We start from the raw sequence: 14,776 nt of genomic DNA on the forward strand, positions 1-14,776 counted from the left end.
TTATTACAAATCAGCATATCAAGCTAAAATAATCAATTCAAACCGTAAAGAACTTAGTTGTACGAAGTTTAAAGAATCAATTATTTACTCAAGCGTAAATGACTTAAAACACACGTATATTTTATTGCGTTATTTAAATAAACTACTTCCAAGTTTTCGAACAAACAATAAAGTCTCTTTTTGAATGGTAATAATATGTTGCCTTAGTTAAATCCTTTTTTTTTTTAAATCCGAGTGTAATGCTGATCGAAAATCTTATAGTATAATGTAATGACCAGTGACATTTGTTTGTAATTATTCTAGTTGAGAAATGGTTTTTAAAAAAATGAGGTGAGAATGCATGCGGTGATGATACCTAGGAAATGACACACATGTAATAAACACATGAAGCCAAAGTTATTTTTTATCAGTGCTCCTCAAATAATAAAAAAGAGATATTATAGTCATGTTTTATTATCATAATATTTGGGGTTATTAATTAATAAATATATACTAACAATAGATATTAACAAATTCTACTGATAATATCATAATTAGATCTATCTTATATTAAGTTTATGATTTTAATGGCTAATATTATAGCCATGTTTTTGATTCTTATCGAATATTGATGCAAATTCAGATTATTACAACATTAAATTATAATTATGTTTATCTTATATTTAATTTATGATTTAATGGTTAATATTATAGTTAGTTTCTCTGATTTTTATTAGAAATATTGATCTAAAATAGGATATTTCAATATTAAAATTAATATCAAAACTGAAGCATCATTGAAATATTATCGTAGAATATAAATTGAATAGTTATGCTAAATATGTTATATATTATAAATATAAATAATCATATTCCTAAATTAATTAATTTGTATTTATACATGACACACATCAATTAGAGCACCCCAAACAAACAAATTGGTCCAATTAGAGCACCTTAATTATTTACTCGATTTGTGCGTTTAAAAATATAATTTTATTATTATATAGTTTTTGAATATATCCACTCTCTGCTACATCCTCACTTTGTAATGAAGATACTTTAAGAGATATATTATTTGAAAAAACTATTGGATTGGTGTTTTTAATTTTAAAATACCTAACAATATATAATCTATTTGGTTTTATTATTTTAGAATATTTCAAGAGGATTTAGACGGGTTGCTCTTATAGTTTTACATATTCATTAATCAGGTATGATTAATAAAATAAAATTGTACTCTTTTTGTCCTATGAAACAAAAAAATACCACAGACGAAAAAAACACAAAAGTATATTCACTTCTTTGTTGCACCAATCAAAACTTTCATAAACTAGCACAAAGAGAAAGAAGAAGAAGTACTTCCCTTATATAATAAAGTGCAAGTCATCTAACTTATCAGATAGTGTCACGTGGAAATTTTTTAAAAAACAATTAAAAAACAATTGACAAGTGGAAAAGCCTTGAAAACAAGAAAAAAAACAATTAAATTTTTCTGTAGACTAAATATTAACTATTTAATTTCTAATTTTTCTCAAAACTTATAGAAAAAACCATAAAGACAAAACGATTGATGAAACTTTCTTTTCTTCGGTCTCCTATTTTTTGCAAAAATCTCCAACTACCTAGATACCTGATTTTTATCAGAATTTTTATCCCGTAATTTTTTTGCCATTAAACAATTTTTATCTTTTATATATTGAAAACACACAAATCTAATAACCAACCAAGTTCTGACACATGTACATATGTTTAACAAAAAGAACAATATCAATGAAAAAATATCTTTCTACGGTTATCAAATTTTCAGAAACTGTAAATGTCTAACTCCCTAAATTTTCTCATATCACTAACAACACGTTTATTATTCAAAAAGAAAATGTGCAACCATAACTTCCCAGTTCCATCATGTAACGAGTTCTAACAATTTCTATCTCTTATGTAATTTTCAAGCAACTAGTTTATTCTTTTCCTCCTTTTTTTTCTTTTTCTTCTTCTTCTTCATATTTCTGTGTGTGTTTTGAGTGTAGCTAAAAAAATCCACAAAGTTTATACCTAACTTTTATTCAGATTATGTTCGTTCCTTCTCAAATTAAAATTCTCCAAATTTTTTAAATTATTTTTGCAGGATTCATGTTGAAAATGGTTACGTACTGCTGTAAATCTTCAAAAAACTCAGAGCTTTGTCAGCAATTTGGTATCAGTAAGTTTATCTGAATCTGCTATATATAAATTGAGTACTTACGTTTGTTTTGGTTTGACAATTTTTACAAATATGTTTTTATAGCATTAACATATGCTTACAAATCCATTTATGAGTCTACTATGTTAGATTAACTAATTATATGTATATTGTATCATTGAAGTTCCCAGGTTTGTGATGACTACACAAAAAAGGGGTGGAAGTGAATAACAAAACGCAAGTTCAAAAATAAAATCCCAAGATATGCTCATTTATTTATAATTGCGCATTTATCTCTCTATCGGATAGATTTAAAAAAAAAATTAGTATAAATATACTTTCAATAAAAGTTTAATGGTTTTCATATTTGTGCCAAAAAATGGTTTTCATATTTTACTTTAGTTTCACTTTAAATTTTAGAGTATTAAAAGTAAACATATTTTTATTTTAAAGAAAACTTATTTAAAACACAGTTACAAATAGAACTAAACGAATCATTCAATATTTTTTGTCATATTTTGATGTGTTGGTGTTCAGTTCTTTTTCGATAAAAATGATAAAAATTGCTTTTAATTGTTATGTTTGATTGTGAAACTACTAATTTTAGCTCTTCAGTTTATCAGCTCTAGAAAATATGAATATTTATTAAATAAAATTGTTTAAATGCATGCAAAACTAGCCCGTGCATGGCACGGGGATAATACTAGTAAAAATTATAAATTATACAAACACTTAAGAAAATATAAAATAGTACAACACACGGTCATTGTTCCCATGGCTCGTTTAATCAGTTCAGACAATGCTGAGGAACCATCTTGCCACGTGCATAACCGTCAACATTCTCACATACCGCAGTGGAAGGACCACCCTCGACTCCCTTATGCTCTAGGTTAATGTCAATTAGCTGAACCTTCTTGCACGGAAAGCTCTTGCTACATTGTAGATTCACCGCCACTTTGTTCGTCGATGTTCCATATATGTTCTTTAACTTAAGGTCTTGGATTTGAACGTGTGACTCTCCCTGAAAAAAAATAATGGATTACAACATTTATTTTTTCTTTCGATGTAAAAAGTGAAAATAATTATCTAAGTTTGTATCTTGCGTAGAGAGTTCACCTTCTTTTCACAAGGTGGGTGAGGACAATACTTCTGGTCGATGTTGATAGGGTTTCCAACGTTAATCATTTGAATATTCTCGTACACAAAGTTAGAAACAAGAATCTTCGAAGCTGAAGATTCCCAAGTCTTGATCCGAATACCATCGCTTGTGCCGTCAAAGACTATGTCTCTTACGGTTAAGCCATTAACGTCCTTCTCTTCTTTGTTCTTCCCTAAGCTTCCGACACTAATCCCATGTCCGGGACCACAATTGACATCAGAGATATCCATATTGGTGGTTCCGGAAAGGATGGCGATACAGTCGTCTCCTGTACCAATGTGTGTCTTGGAGATGTTAATGTTGCTACAGAACCCGAACTTTAGCCCATCAGTGTTTGGGCTGTCGCCGGGAGCTGTTATAGTGACGTCAGTGATGTTGAAGTGATGGACAGAGAAGAAGTTGAAGTGTCCCATTTTGCTGTTGAGTGATGTTATCCCATTGATTCTTGAGTTGTTCACGAATGCAAATCCCATGGTCTGTGAGAATAATCAAGTTTAGTAACACACTAGAATACTAGAATATAAAATATAGACATATTATTATGTGGATATTGCCTCCTTCAAAACTATATATACTCGTTTTAATGACGTTTTGTATCTAGATAGTTAAATCTATAAATTTAAGGGGTAATAGAAAATAATTTAATTGCATAATTATAATTGTAAAATCATATAAGAAAGCAATATGTAAAAGAATTAAGAAGTGGTACCATAGCTAGCTTAGGACAACTGGGGTTTTTGTGGCAGTCATTTAGTGGCCAAGACTCTTTCCCTTGGCCGTCAAGTGTACCGGCACCAGAGATAATAAGATTGTTAATGTATCTGAACTGGATCCATGTGTCGTTCTTAATGTCCCTAGGGTTAGAAGGAGCCAATAAAGTTCCATCGATAGCGAATTCAATCTTATTCGCGCATGGCCCTACGAACTCTACACCACCGAGATAAAATGTTCCTTTCGGTACGTAGATTTTACTATTACCACCTTTCCTTGTGCATGCACTTTTCCATATGTTTGTGAACGCCTAATTTTGGACAAGATAAACAAAACAAAATCGATAAAATGTTTATTTTTGTGTGTTTCTATATATATTGGTTATGTACATACCTTGGTGTTATCAGTTTTTCCGTCAGCTTTGGCACCATAGCGTTGGACGTTAAAAACCTTTGGCCTATTGATCTGACGACTTGCAATGGCGGCGACGAACAAGAGAGACAAACAAAAAGCCTTAAACGCAGAAGCAATGCAAGTCATCTCCTTATTTTGTTTAGGGTATATTAAAATAAGATTTTTGTGTTATTAATAAATGTATTTACGACACAATGAGAAGTGTTTATCTATTATATTTGCTTATATAGAGTTCATTTGTTTCCATGAACTGTTAGTAGAAATCTATTTTTAAACACAAGAACTTGATTCTTGTTACTAATTAGTAATCATCGGCTAAAGTTGGGTTGTTTCTTTTATATTGCTTTTTGTTGATTATTTCTGGTTATGGAAATGTACATATATGGTTATCTGATTTCTCTTTGCTCTCTCATTTAAAACAAAATCTTAATTTTGGTGAAAGGCCAATCACATATTTGCCGGTAGTTAATTGTTTCGGTTATTTTTTTTTTTTAAATAATTTCATCTCCTAGATATTATTTGAAAAGTGATTTGCCATGTGTCATCACCACAATGATTTAAAAAAAATGATGATATGACATACTAACAATGATGACATGACTTGGAGATAATTGTGACATGAAAATTTACATTAATGTTAATAAATCATAGATCATGATTAATATATAAATAAATAATGTAATAGTAGAATTAAAAAAATAATAATATTTTACAATTTGGAAATATTATTTAATTATACATTTTGTAGATATATAATTTTTGTTACTAAAATAAAGATTCCAAATTTTAGTTTCTTTTAAGTATCAATAAATTTTAGAAATATTATTTATTTTACGTTTTGATAGTTATACACTTAAAATGATTTCTCTTATTTAAAAGAAATTGGTTTAATAAATTTTAACCAAAATAAATAGATTAAAATATATAATAATTTTAAATATGTACATATAGTATTAAATAAAAAATTTAAATAAAAAAATTATTTTATCTTAATTTTACATGTAATTAAATTAAAAATTGAAATTAAATATTCTAAGCAAATAATAAATCTAAAAATTTTACAAATTATTTTTATATAGATTTAAATTTAAAAGTTTTATTTCTGCACACTGTTTAGGAAAACACCTAGTTTAATATTAAAATCCAAAATACAATAATATTACATGTATAATTTATTATTCAAAATTTTTCAATATGAATCTGTGAATGTCTTGCTGTCAAAAAAAAAAAAAAAATTTAAAATTACAACAGGAAACAAATTATGTAAATATATAAGCTAACTTTACTTTAATTTCCTCTTATGAGAAAAAATATATGAATTGAATCGGTCCAAGGTATGGCCAATTGAGTAACCACAAAGAAGAAAAAAGATGTTCCTAGGCATACACGAGGCAATCAAACAGAAGAGCACTATGGCTGAAATGGTCAATTATCTCAAAAGAGTCGAAGGAGATTTAGAAGGAATAGGAAAGGACCGTGACAAAAAAAAAAGGGAAGGTCGGCCACAGTGGTCTAAATGCTTGTACCCGACCATGAGAAAAATGTTCTTACTTGATCATTATCACTGCAAACTTAATCTCAAATTAAAGAGATTAATTCAAAAAAACTCACAGCATGGATAATTATTACCAAGAAATGTAAATCTTGATGGTTAGAGTAAATATCTCAGAGGTTTGAACCGCGAGGTCCAAGACCGGCTTGATATACAACATTATACGAAAGTTGAGGCTTAGTTACAAGTTTCGTGTTGTCAAGCTAAAGGACTAATGCCCAGTCTAACCCTCAGCCTTCGACAACAAAGATGAAGTTGAGGGTTGCACTACAAAGTCGAAGTTGAGGGTTGCACTACAAAGTCTTGTGATATCAAGTGTTTCAATGTCAAGAAAAGAGGCATTATGCGAATACGTAAAGACTATGGTATTAAACAATAGGAGTACGAGTCATAAGAGGAAGAACAAGTTCATGATACTCTTTTAATGGCTCAATGATGAAGCAAGCTTAAATCAACAAAAAAGTGAGGGTTGCTATAGTCATTTGGAAGTATCAAGTTGAGATTATTGTGAAGTTGTACCAACGGAGGTTGGTCATATCTTGCTTAGACGGCCGTGATAATAAGGAAGGAAAAGCGAATCATAAATTTGGAAAAATTTAGAAAATAATACCAAAATTTATTGTATGCAGTTCAAATTGTAAAGCAAATATAATTCATTTATTTGGATAATTTTTTTGAAGTGCTAATTTTGAAAACTTAAATTTAATTTTTTTTACACAATTTCTGGATTTTTAATGGTAAAACTAAAACCTAATCTAAGTTTGGTTTGTGTATAAATTTTTAGTTACAAACTTTTAAACTAAAAATTTATCGATAGTACCAGTTTGTTTTATTGATACTCTAAAAATGAGGGCTTAATGATTTTTTATCCGAATCAAATTTTAGTTGATGGAGTTTAGCATTAAAATTGTCATGTCTAACGAACAGAATCTAATCCTTACGAAGAAGCTTATGATTCAATATAAATAAAGATTAATAACGAGGACCCCACATATTCTTCACTCACAAAACAAAACATTTTGGGCAAATCTCCAAAATAGCAATTTTTTAAGTTTATATCACAAAAATAACACTCAAAAACTAAAATGACCAAAATAGCACCTTTATCCTTTGAAAATTTTAATTTTTTTATTTTTAAAAATTTGAAATCTTATCCCATAAACCTCATTTCTCAACTCTAAATCCTAAACCCTAAACCCTAAACCCTAAAATCTAAACCCTAAACCCTAAACTCTAAATCCTAAACCCTAAACCCTAAACCCTAAACCCTAAATCCTAAACCCCACCCTTTAACTCTAAACCCTAAGTTTGTGACTTTTGATAAAACATTAAGTGCTATTTTTGTGACTTTGAGAACATAAACTTGATTTAGCGCTATTTTTGTCTTTTTCTATGACATTTTCTCGACAAATGATAATAAATGTTTACCAAATAATTGAAAAAAAGTAGCTCGAGAGATAGAGAAGTAGGACGAAGAAGGCGAAAGTGAAAGAAGAAAGAAAACTAAGTCATTAGCTACTAAACAACTCTTTCACAACGAGAGAAGGAAAAAAAAAAGATGAGAGCTTTAGAAGAATCTAAGATCTCTATTGTTTTGTTGCTTCTTTGCTTCTCAATCTTTGCCACTTTCAGTCTCCAGGTGAGAGTGTCTTTCTTCTCATCTCTTACCATTTCCTTGTCTTTTTGGATTTAGATCTTCTTTTCATTTGGGTGGTTCTGATTTTACCTGAGAAATTGAACCTTGGTTTGTGTAAACCTTAAGCTGGTTTAAAGTTTTGAACTTTATTTCACATTTGAAAATGGGCATTTACTTGATTATATGTTCTGTGGCTCTGATTAGAATTAATGTGGAATTTTTTTAAGGCAAATGAGGTAACATCCCCCTCCTCTAAAGAAGGAGAGGTGAGAATGGTGCCATTAATAGAGGAGAAGTTTATGGTAATGAATGAAACAAGAAGGAAGCTTGGGAGTTTCCAGATATGTTCAGTTTGCACTTGTTGTGGAGGTGCAAAAGGAGTTTGCCTGCCTTTACCTTGTTGCTTTGCAATTAACTGCAATATCCCAAATAAACCCTTTGGTTATTGCTCCTTCACTCCCAAATCCTGCAATTGCTTTGGTTGCCATAGCTGAGATCTTTCCTTTTGTAAGCTTCTAATGTTCTCTTTTTTTTTTTGGATTCTTCTCAAATCATGTTTTGATGTTTGGTTCCAATTAATCCAGGGGGCAGAGAGGAAGAATAAACCAACATCTTGATTTCATATGCAAGTGTGAAAGGGAAGAAAAAAGGAATATGTGTTCTTGGTTTGGTTCTTTATTTTTATTTTTTTTGTTTATAATTTTATTTTCAGTCTTCTCTAAATTTCATTACCTACTATCTTCAGCAACATCATCATCCTCATTAATTAATTATCTTTTTGCATTGCTATTCTGATAAAAAAATTAGGGTCTTTTATGGAAGATCTCACCCACACTTCAAGCTAGATTTGTTTTTCCTTTTCTCTTCAATCAATTTCTCTATCTGTTTTCTCCGATTTGTTTCCCATTTGTTAAGATTTTTACTTGTGCTCTTGTAGCATATTTTAGTCATTTTTTTGGTTAAGTTGGGGATTGTAAGAATATTAATATGACGATGATGGTGTTGATGGTAGTGATGTTGAAACTGCTAAGTTTAAGCCTTTGTGATGAGTGATGTGGAAATTATTAAGAAGGATCAAGTTTAATGCGCTGTTCTGATCTTATAAGATCTAAGTGGTTGTTTTAGTATTTTTGTTTATTAAAAGATGAAACAAAGTATCTTTTACGTTAAAGACAATTATTCATCTACAAATGCAGGGACTAAACATCTTATTAATATCTTTGAATATGTTTATTTATTGAGTGCAAAGAGACATATTTTCAACGCAAGAGATGTTTGAATCAAATGTTTGTTCCTACTTCATGCTGTCTCTCTCCTCTCTTGTTAAGCATTTTTTAATCGGCAAGATCTGAAATTAGTTACTAATTGTTCATTATTACTTGAAACTGTGTGACCATATCATCCCCCCCCCCCCCCCCCCCCCCCCCCCCCCCCCCGATTTGGCTTTTAAGATTTGTACATTTTAAGAACCTGCCAATCGAATAAGTATTTTTAACACATTGCTATTTCTTACTTCAAATCCTCTATATATATTAATAGTAAAACATTTAAAAAGTTATAACACGTAGTTTGCACTAATTAAAAAAGTGTCATGGTGAGTTGTCACGTAATTAGAATACTAATTTTGCTTATATGGCGGCTTGAGAATCAATTGAGAATTTTGTTAGTCCAAAATTAAATTGCTACAGAATGTTATATATATATATATATATATATATATGACAATTAATGATTTTAAAGAATAAAGATTTGCTAACAATCTGTATACTTTCTATCATTTTTGTTTAATTATTTATTATTAAAATAAATTACATAATTACATTAATCATATAATAAAAGTTTAGATTTTTTGTATATGTTGTATTTTGAATTTTTCAAAACAAGTATAAATTACTAAAAATGTTAAAAATATCACATAAACTTTTGCTATCAATGTTTATTTTTTTCTAATAAGATACAATGATTATAAAATCATATGAATAAATAATTTATTTTAATAGGTGTTTATGTTAATATGTGTATATATATATATATATATATATATATATATATATATATATATATATATATATTTCATATCGTTTAAATTAAACTATATACATCATATGAAAATACATACTTATATTTTGATATCAATGTTGAACATATATTGAAAAGTTAATATTTTAATTTTGAAATCTTCATTGTTTTTAAATGATTATAAATTATTGAAACCACTAAACATTCCACATTAAAAAAATCGTTGGTGTAAAATTTTGCTACAAAAATATACAAATAATCATAAAATTATATGAGTAAAAACCTCATTTAATAAATATTCATATTAAAAGTATACTATATATCTATGTTAATATCATTTAAATTTAATTATATATCATATACGATAGATAAGATTGATTGTTTTGATTTATTTATCCTAAAATGATTGCGAATAAACAAGAGTGATTGTTTGATTTATATGAGCACGCCAATTTATTACATAATAGTTACTGATTTCTTAATTATTTAATATATAATTATTATTTTATTATTTCATAATATTGAGAAAAACATAAAATAAGTAACAAATATAAAATATTTATTATGCTCAAGGCGCAGATCTAAACCTAAGTATTTATCTCTTTAATAATTTTAAATCTTAAACATTTTATAAATCTGAGGCCAAAAAAATAATAAAATGAGAATAAATTCAAAAAATTAATATTTATATCGAGCAATAACCAAAATGAAAAAAAAAGCAACACAAAAATGAAAAAAATGTTGAAGATATTTAGAATTGGCATGTGAACGTAAACTTCTCATAACCATAATTAACTTTTAAATTGTTTAATCACGATATAAAACCGAGCTCTCTTATTTTCATTGTAACCAAATAGTAGGTCTGAGATTATTTGGCCTAAACGTTAGGTTCTTATACGATAAATGATTTTTTGACCTAAAATATTTTTAAAATGAGATAAGCTCATCAATAAACAAATTATATAATTAAAAAAAATTATTTAGTGGCCAAAAATATTTATTCGAACAAGAATATAAATTTTATTTTTCCATACTATTTTTTAAAAATAATTTTCATATAAATTCGGCCAACATAACATAAGTTGCATGTCATATCGTGAGTGTTACTGTTAACGAAAATCTCATCCAATTCATCAGTGTATCAATAATGTTTATAATGTATATATATTCAATCATTTATTGGTTTGGTCAAAGTTGAGTGTTTATTAAATACATTCGGTGGCGTATTAAATATCTAGAGCTAACTTGGTGAACCTCTCTATGTGTTCTCATGATATGTCAAAACCGAATAGACCCCCATAGATCGCTTTCTTTAACTCTAATAGCCAACCTGTTTTATTATCTGTAATACAAATATATCTCTAAGAAATAATGAGACAAATCTGTTTATTATACATATGCTGTAAACACTAAAACACCAACAACAGTTCACATAAGTAATGAATGAGAAAGAAAAATTAGAGCTCGTTTATTTTTGCTTATTTGAGCTCTGATGCTAAATTTAATAGTACACAAATTTGACAAACACACCCAAAACTGCGTCCCTTTTGATTTGTGTAGTAGTCTTAGCTTTGATGTTCATTACCAAAACCTCCTTCGTAAGAACGATTCGAAGGAACAAAGGCAGAAGGCTGTTTAGTAACAGCAGCTAAGATCTCTCCATAGCCCACTACTCCAACAAGAATATCATCATCATCAGAATCAGCCTCTGTAACCCAAACATGTGTGGCTCTATGAGACAGCATCTGAGCCATAACCGCAGCCAACGAGCTAGATGTTTTGCAAGTTAACGGCGCACTTCTTCCCCTGTACATGCTCCTACCGATGCTCAATCTCGTCGGGCTTGTCGGATTAAAACCGATGCTCCTGCTGCTGAACTTCTTGGCCTTTGTCGCAGCTGTTCCGTTCTGGTCTCGTCCTCCTCCTCCTCCGACAAATGAAGTTTGGAGGAAGTCGCTGAATGATCTTGACGACATGTTGTCCTCAACTCCCATCACAAACTGTCCTGCGTATAGATTAGCTAGAGCCCAAGCTGCAGCTAGATAATCACATTTCCAGAGCTTTGAAGCTGAGATTTCTCCTATTATCTTGAACTGTTTCTCGTTGTTCTCGCTTTGTTCCAATACAGCGATGGCGCTAGGATCACACGGTGGCCTTTTGGTGGCTTCAATGGCTGGCAAAGAGGCTTCAATGAAGTTGTAGTTTACATTAATGATTCCGAGAGAAGAGATTGATGTGAGTGGTAAAGGAGCTAATGCTCCGAGGACACCTATAAGGAAGCGGATCACGTCTTCCCTTGAGAGACAGCAAAACTTGTCACGGCTCGAAGCCTTGGAAGTAGTGGGCCTGTTGGAGTCGGCGGAGAGGCCGCTGCTGCTGCTGGAGTTTTCGCTGTTCTTCAGCCATTTTCCGTTGTAGAGAATGGAGAATCTCTTGCTCATACCTCTCCATACAACGCTTTTCGGAACTAGAAGCCGTCTCACTCCTTGTTTCATCATCTCCAACGCATCTATCAACCTTGCATTACAATGGAATACAATAAAATTATCATCATAAGATGCAACTATGCAGGAAACACTCTATCTTGGATAGGTTAACAGAACTATTCACTGTTCTACTAATGGGTAGCAGATAGATATAACCTGCACAAGTCATAACAACTTTGTGACCCTCTCAAGTGGAAAAATGAGGATGTTTTAACAAGGCAAACTGCAATCAACTCCATAGATACTAAATCTGAAGTGCAAATGAGGATGACTTTCTACAGCGTCTGAACAATTAATATGCATCTTCCAGGTTTTACAATTCCTGCTCCTACAGACACTCAGAGAGACACCTAAAACTCTCATTTACGCTTATACAATCCATGCTCCCTATGATATTCCAAATAGCTTTCCAGATAACAGCAGTTAAAGTTTATTAGATTAACCAATGAAAAAAGTCTAGCTAAGAGTTATGGCTTCTATCTAATTAGATGATACGTTCAGGCTATGGGCATTATTGTCAAACAAAAATTATGTTTGTAGTAGGTGAGGGTGATAAAGGAGAAAAGGATAGGTAAAAGAGCTTTTTGTAGTTAAAATACTAGCATCACAGAATCTAAGACAGTCCTATTTTTAATCACGTCTTTCCTGTTTTTTTTTCTTTCTATTAGTTGATGACATAAAATATCATTTCAAATAACAAAGACAGCTGCAAACATAAAATAAGCATTGACGAAGTTCTAAGCAAGATAAGAGTTGAAGTCAACAATGATGCAAGCATTTTAAACTAGACTCTATTTAATAGATGTGCTTTCCCAGATGTTTGAAACATCTTATTAAAACACAGAGCACAAGAAAACATTTTATACTTCATTTTGCTAACCAAGGTTGAGGCCTTACTCCTATTTAATGGAATCAATAAATAAATAAATAAATAATTTAAAAAAGGTCCCACTTTTTATGTGCCTATATTTAAAAATGAAATCAGATCAATAATTTATGGGTATCTAAGCACATGGCTATATGACAGAGTTTCTCTGCTAAGATCCAACCATGTTGAGAGATTCAATCAATTACCACAACATGAAAGGAACGAAAAAACAGGATATCTTAACCATAGTTGAAATAGCTGACCAACTATGTATCGAACTGGATCCAAGCTCAAAAACAGTAGAATTTAGGAATCAGAGATCAAACTGTCTTTTTGCCATTTTAGTTATCTAGTAAAAGTTAATATCCTATAATATGCAACCAAAACCGAAATAGAACTAAACTAAGAACAAAAGTGAGCAAGTTGGGATAATTTTAACAAGTGAAACACGTAAAACACACAGCAAATGTGAGACTTGATATCAAACTAGTCTTAGGCACATCAAACAGAATCAAGACCGAGAATCATTTTTAGAAACTTTAAGCTTAAGAGGTGAGAGACCCTTTGTAGTAAAGTTAAGAACTTTAAGATCCAACAGAAGTAAGCCGAAGAGAAACATAAACTCAAATTAGCGATCTTTACTACGTAAACTGAGCTTCAAGTAACAAACAGCGAAGTTGAGATCCTAGAACGAAAATTAAAAAAAAAAAAAAAAAAAAAACTGGTCTCAAAAGCTACCTGGTGCCAGGATCAACTTGTTTGAGGAGAGTGTTGTTAGGTGTGATGACTTGAGAGACAGGGATCTTCATAGCCTTGTCTTCTTGGAGACACTCGCTCTTCGCTAAGAAGGCAACTATATCGAGAGAACTCAGTATCCCCACGAACCTCTGCTGCCTCATCTCGCTGTTCTCCACCAACCCCGGAGGAAGAGCCGCCGATGATCTCTTCCTCCAGACGGGAATCCCACACTCCGTCGACTCTCCGATGGCGCGAATCGCGGACTCCACGGTCTCGGTCTCGTAGAACTCGACCATCTCCGGCTTCCCCACCGTCAGATCTCCCACCACGTGATACAGAAACACCGACGCCATGAGAGAGAGAGATGGCAAGATCCGTTTGGGGTTTTGGAGGTTATAAGAGAGAGTGAAGAAAGACGAGGAGGATGTGGAGGCCGGTGATTGGTGATCGGAGAAGGATCAAGAGAGAATTCGCCATTGAAAGAATCCCATTTGAGAGAGAGACTCTGCGTTTGTGGATAGAAGATATCAACCACAGCGAGTTTTGGTTTTATTTGGGGAATTGGCTCAAAATCTAACAAAGAAGTTACTAATTAAGTTAACTACCCAAAGATATAAATTGTCTAGGCCTTGATATTTTACAAGGAGAGTCCAAATGACAAAACAGTTCCTCTGGGATTTAGAAAACGTTTTAGAGCAACCTGCACGTACGTTAAAAGGGTTTCGAAAAAATAAGGGAGAATTGCCAAGTGTGACTCAAAACTTGGAGTCAAACCCAAAACAATACCCCAACTTGGGTCAAAGGCAAAAGTAACCTTAAAGGCTATTGAAATTACAACTATCCCCTTGTGACCAAACAAGAAAACGGAATTTTTTTTACGTTTCTACCCCTCGCAAGTCGTCTGTTTAGACGACTTGAAAATAAGTCGTCCAGACGACTTAACTGAAAGTCGTCTGGACAGTTAGTCTTAAACATAATTTAAAAATTTTGTAAAAAATATTTTGATAAGTGAAAAATGGGAATTATGTAATT

General features: G+C 31.2%; 3 protein-coding genes across 4 annotated transcripts; 1 reads left to right on the forward strand and 2 right to left on the reverse strand.

Moving 5' to 3' along the window:
- Positions 1-1,508: 1,508 nt before the first annotated feature.
- Positions 1,509-3,855, reverse strand: LOC125588637 (exopolygalacturonase-like). The gene has a single exon (XM_048760191.1). It carries the CDS (start codon positions 3,791-3,793, stop codon positions 3,248-3,250), a length of 546 nt encoding a protein of 181 aa, XP_048616148.1. The 5' UTR covers positions 3,794-3,855; the 3' UTR covers positions 1,509-3,247.
- A 3,586-nt stretch (positions 3,856-7,441) lies between these two features.
- LOC106426232 lies at positions 7,442-8,420 on the forward strand. Of its 2 annotated transcripts, none has more exons than XM_048760193.1 (3): positions 7,442-7,636; positions 7,861-8,140; positions 8,227-8,420. In XM_048760193.1, exons 1-2 carry the CDS (start codon positions 7,556-7,558, stop codon positions 8,125-8,127), a joined length of 348 nt encoding a protein of 115 aa, XP_048616150.1. In that variant the 5' UTR covers positions 7,442-7,555; the 3' UTR covers positions 8,128-8,140; positions 8,227-8,420. The 2 variants fall into 2 exon arrangements, with proteins under 2 accessions (XP_048616150.1, XP_013722399.1); XM_013866945.3 differs by having other exon boundaries at positions 7,446-7,636; positions 8,218-8,420.
- A 2,606-nt stretch (positions 8,421-11,026) lies between these two features.
- On the reverse strand, positions 11,027-14,414 carry LOC106426278 (CBS domain-containing protein CBSX6). The gene is made up of 2 exons (XM_013866999.3): positions 13,745-14,414; positions 11,027-12,169 (listed from the first exon to the last, which is right to left on the reverse strand). Exons 1-2 carry the CDS (start codon positions 14,095-14,097, stop codon positions 11,218-11,220), a joined length of 1,305 nt encoding a protein of 434 aa, XP_013722453.1. The 5' UTR covers positions 14,098-14,414; the 3' UTR covers positions 11,027-11,217.
- Between the last annotated feature and the right edge of the window lie 362 nt (positions 14,415-14,776).

Source organism: Brassica napus, chromosome C6, assembly GCF_020379485.1.
Source record: "Brassica napus cultivar Da-Ae chromosome C6, Da-Ae, whole genome shotgun sequence".
Lineage (NCBI taxonomy): Eukaryota > Viridiplantae > Streptophyta > Magnoliopsida > Brassicales > Brassicaceae > Brassica > Brassica napus.

Coding starts and splice junctions, on each gene's coding strand:
- LOC125588637 (XM_048760191.1), bottom strand. CDS start 3,793: ATGGGATTTGCATTCGTGAACAACTCAAGAATCAATGGGATAACATCA.
- LOC106426232 (XM_048760193.1), top strand. CDS start 7,556: ATGAGAGCTTTAGAAGAATCTAAGATCTCTATTGTTTTGTTGCTTCTT. Junction 7,637..7,860: donor TTGCCACTTTCAGTCTCCAG/GTGAGAGTGTCT, acceptor AATTTTTTTAAG/GCAAATGAGGTAACATCCCC.
- LOC106426278 (XM_013866999.3), bottom strand. CDS start 14,097: ATGGCGTCGGTGTTTCTGTATCACGTGGTGGGAGATCTGACGGTGGGG. Junction 12,170..13,744: donor CAAGTTGATCCTGGCACCAG/GTAGCTTTTGAG, acceptor TTGTAATGCAAG/GTTGATAGATGCGTTGGAGA.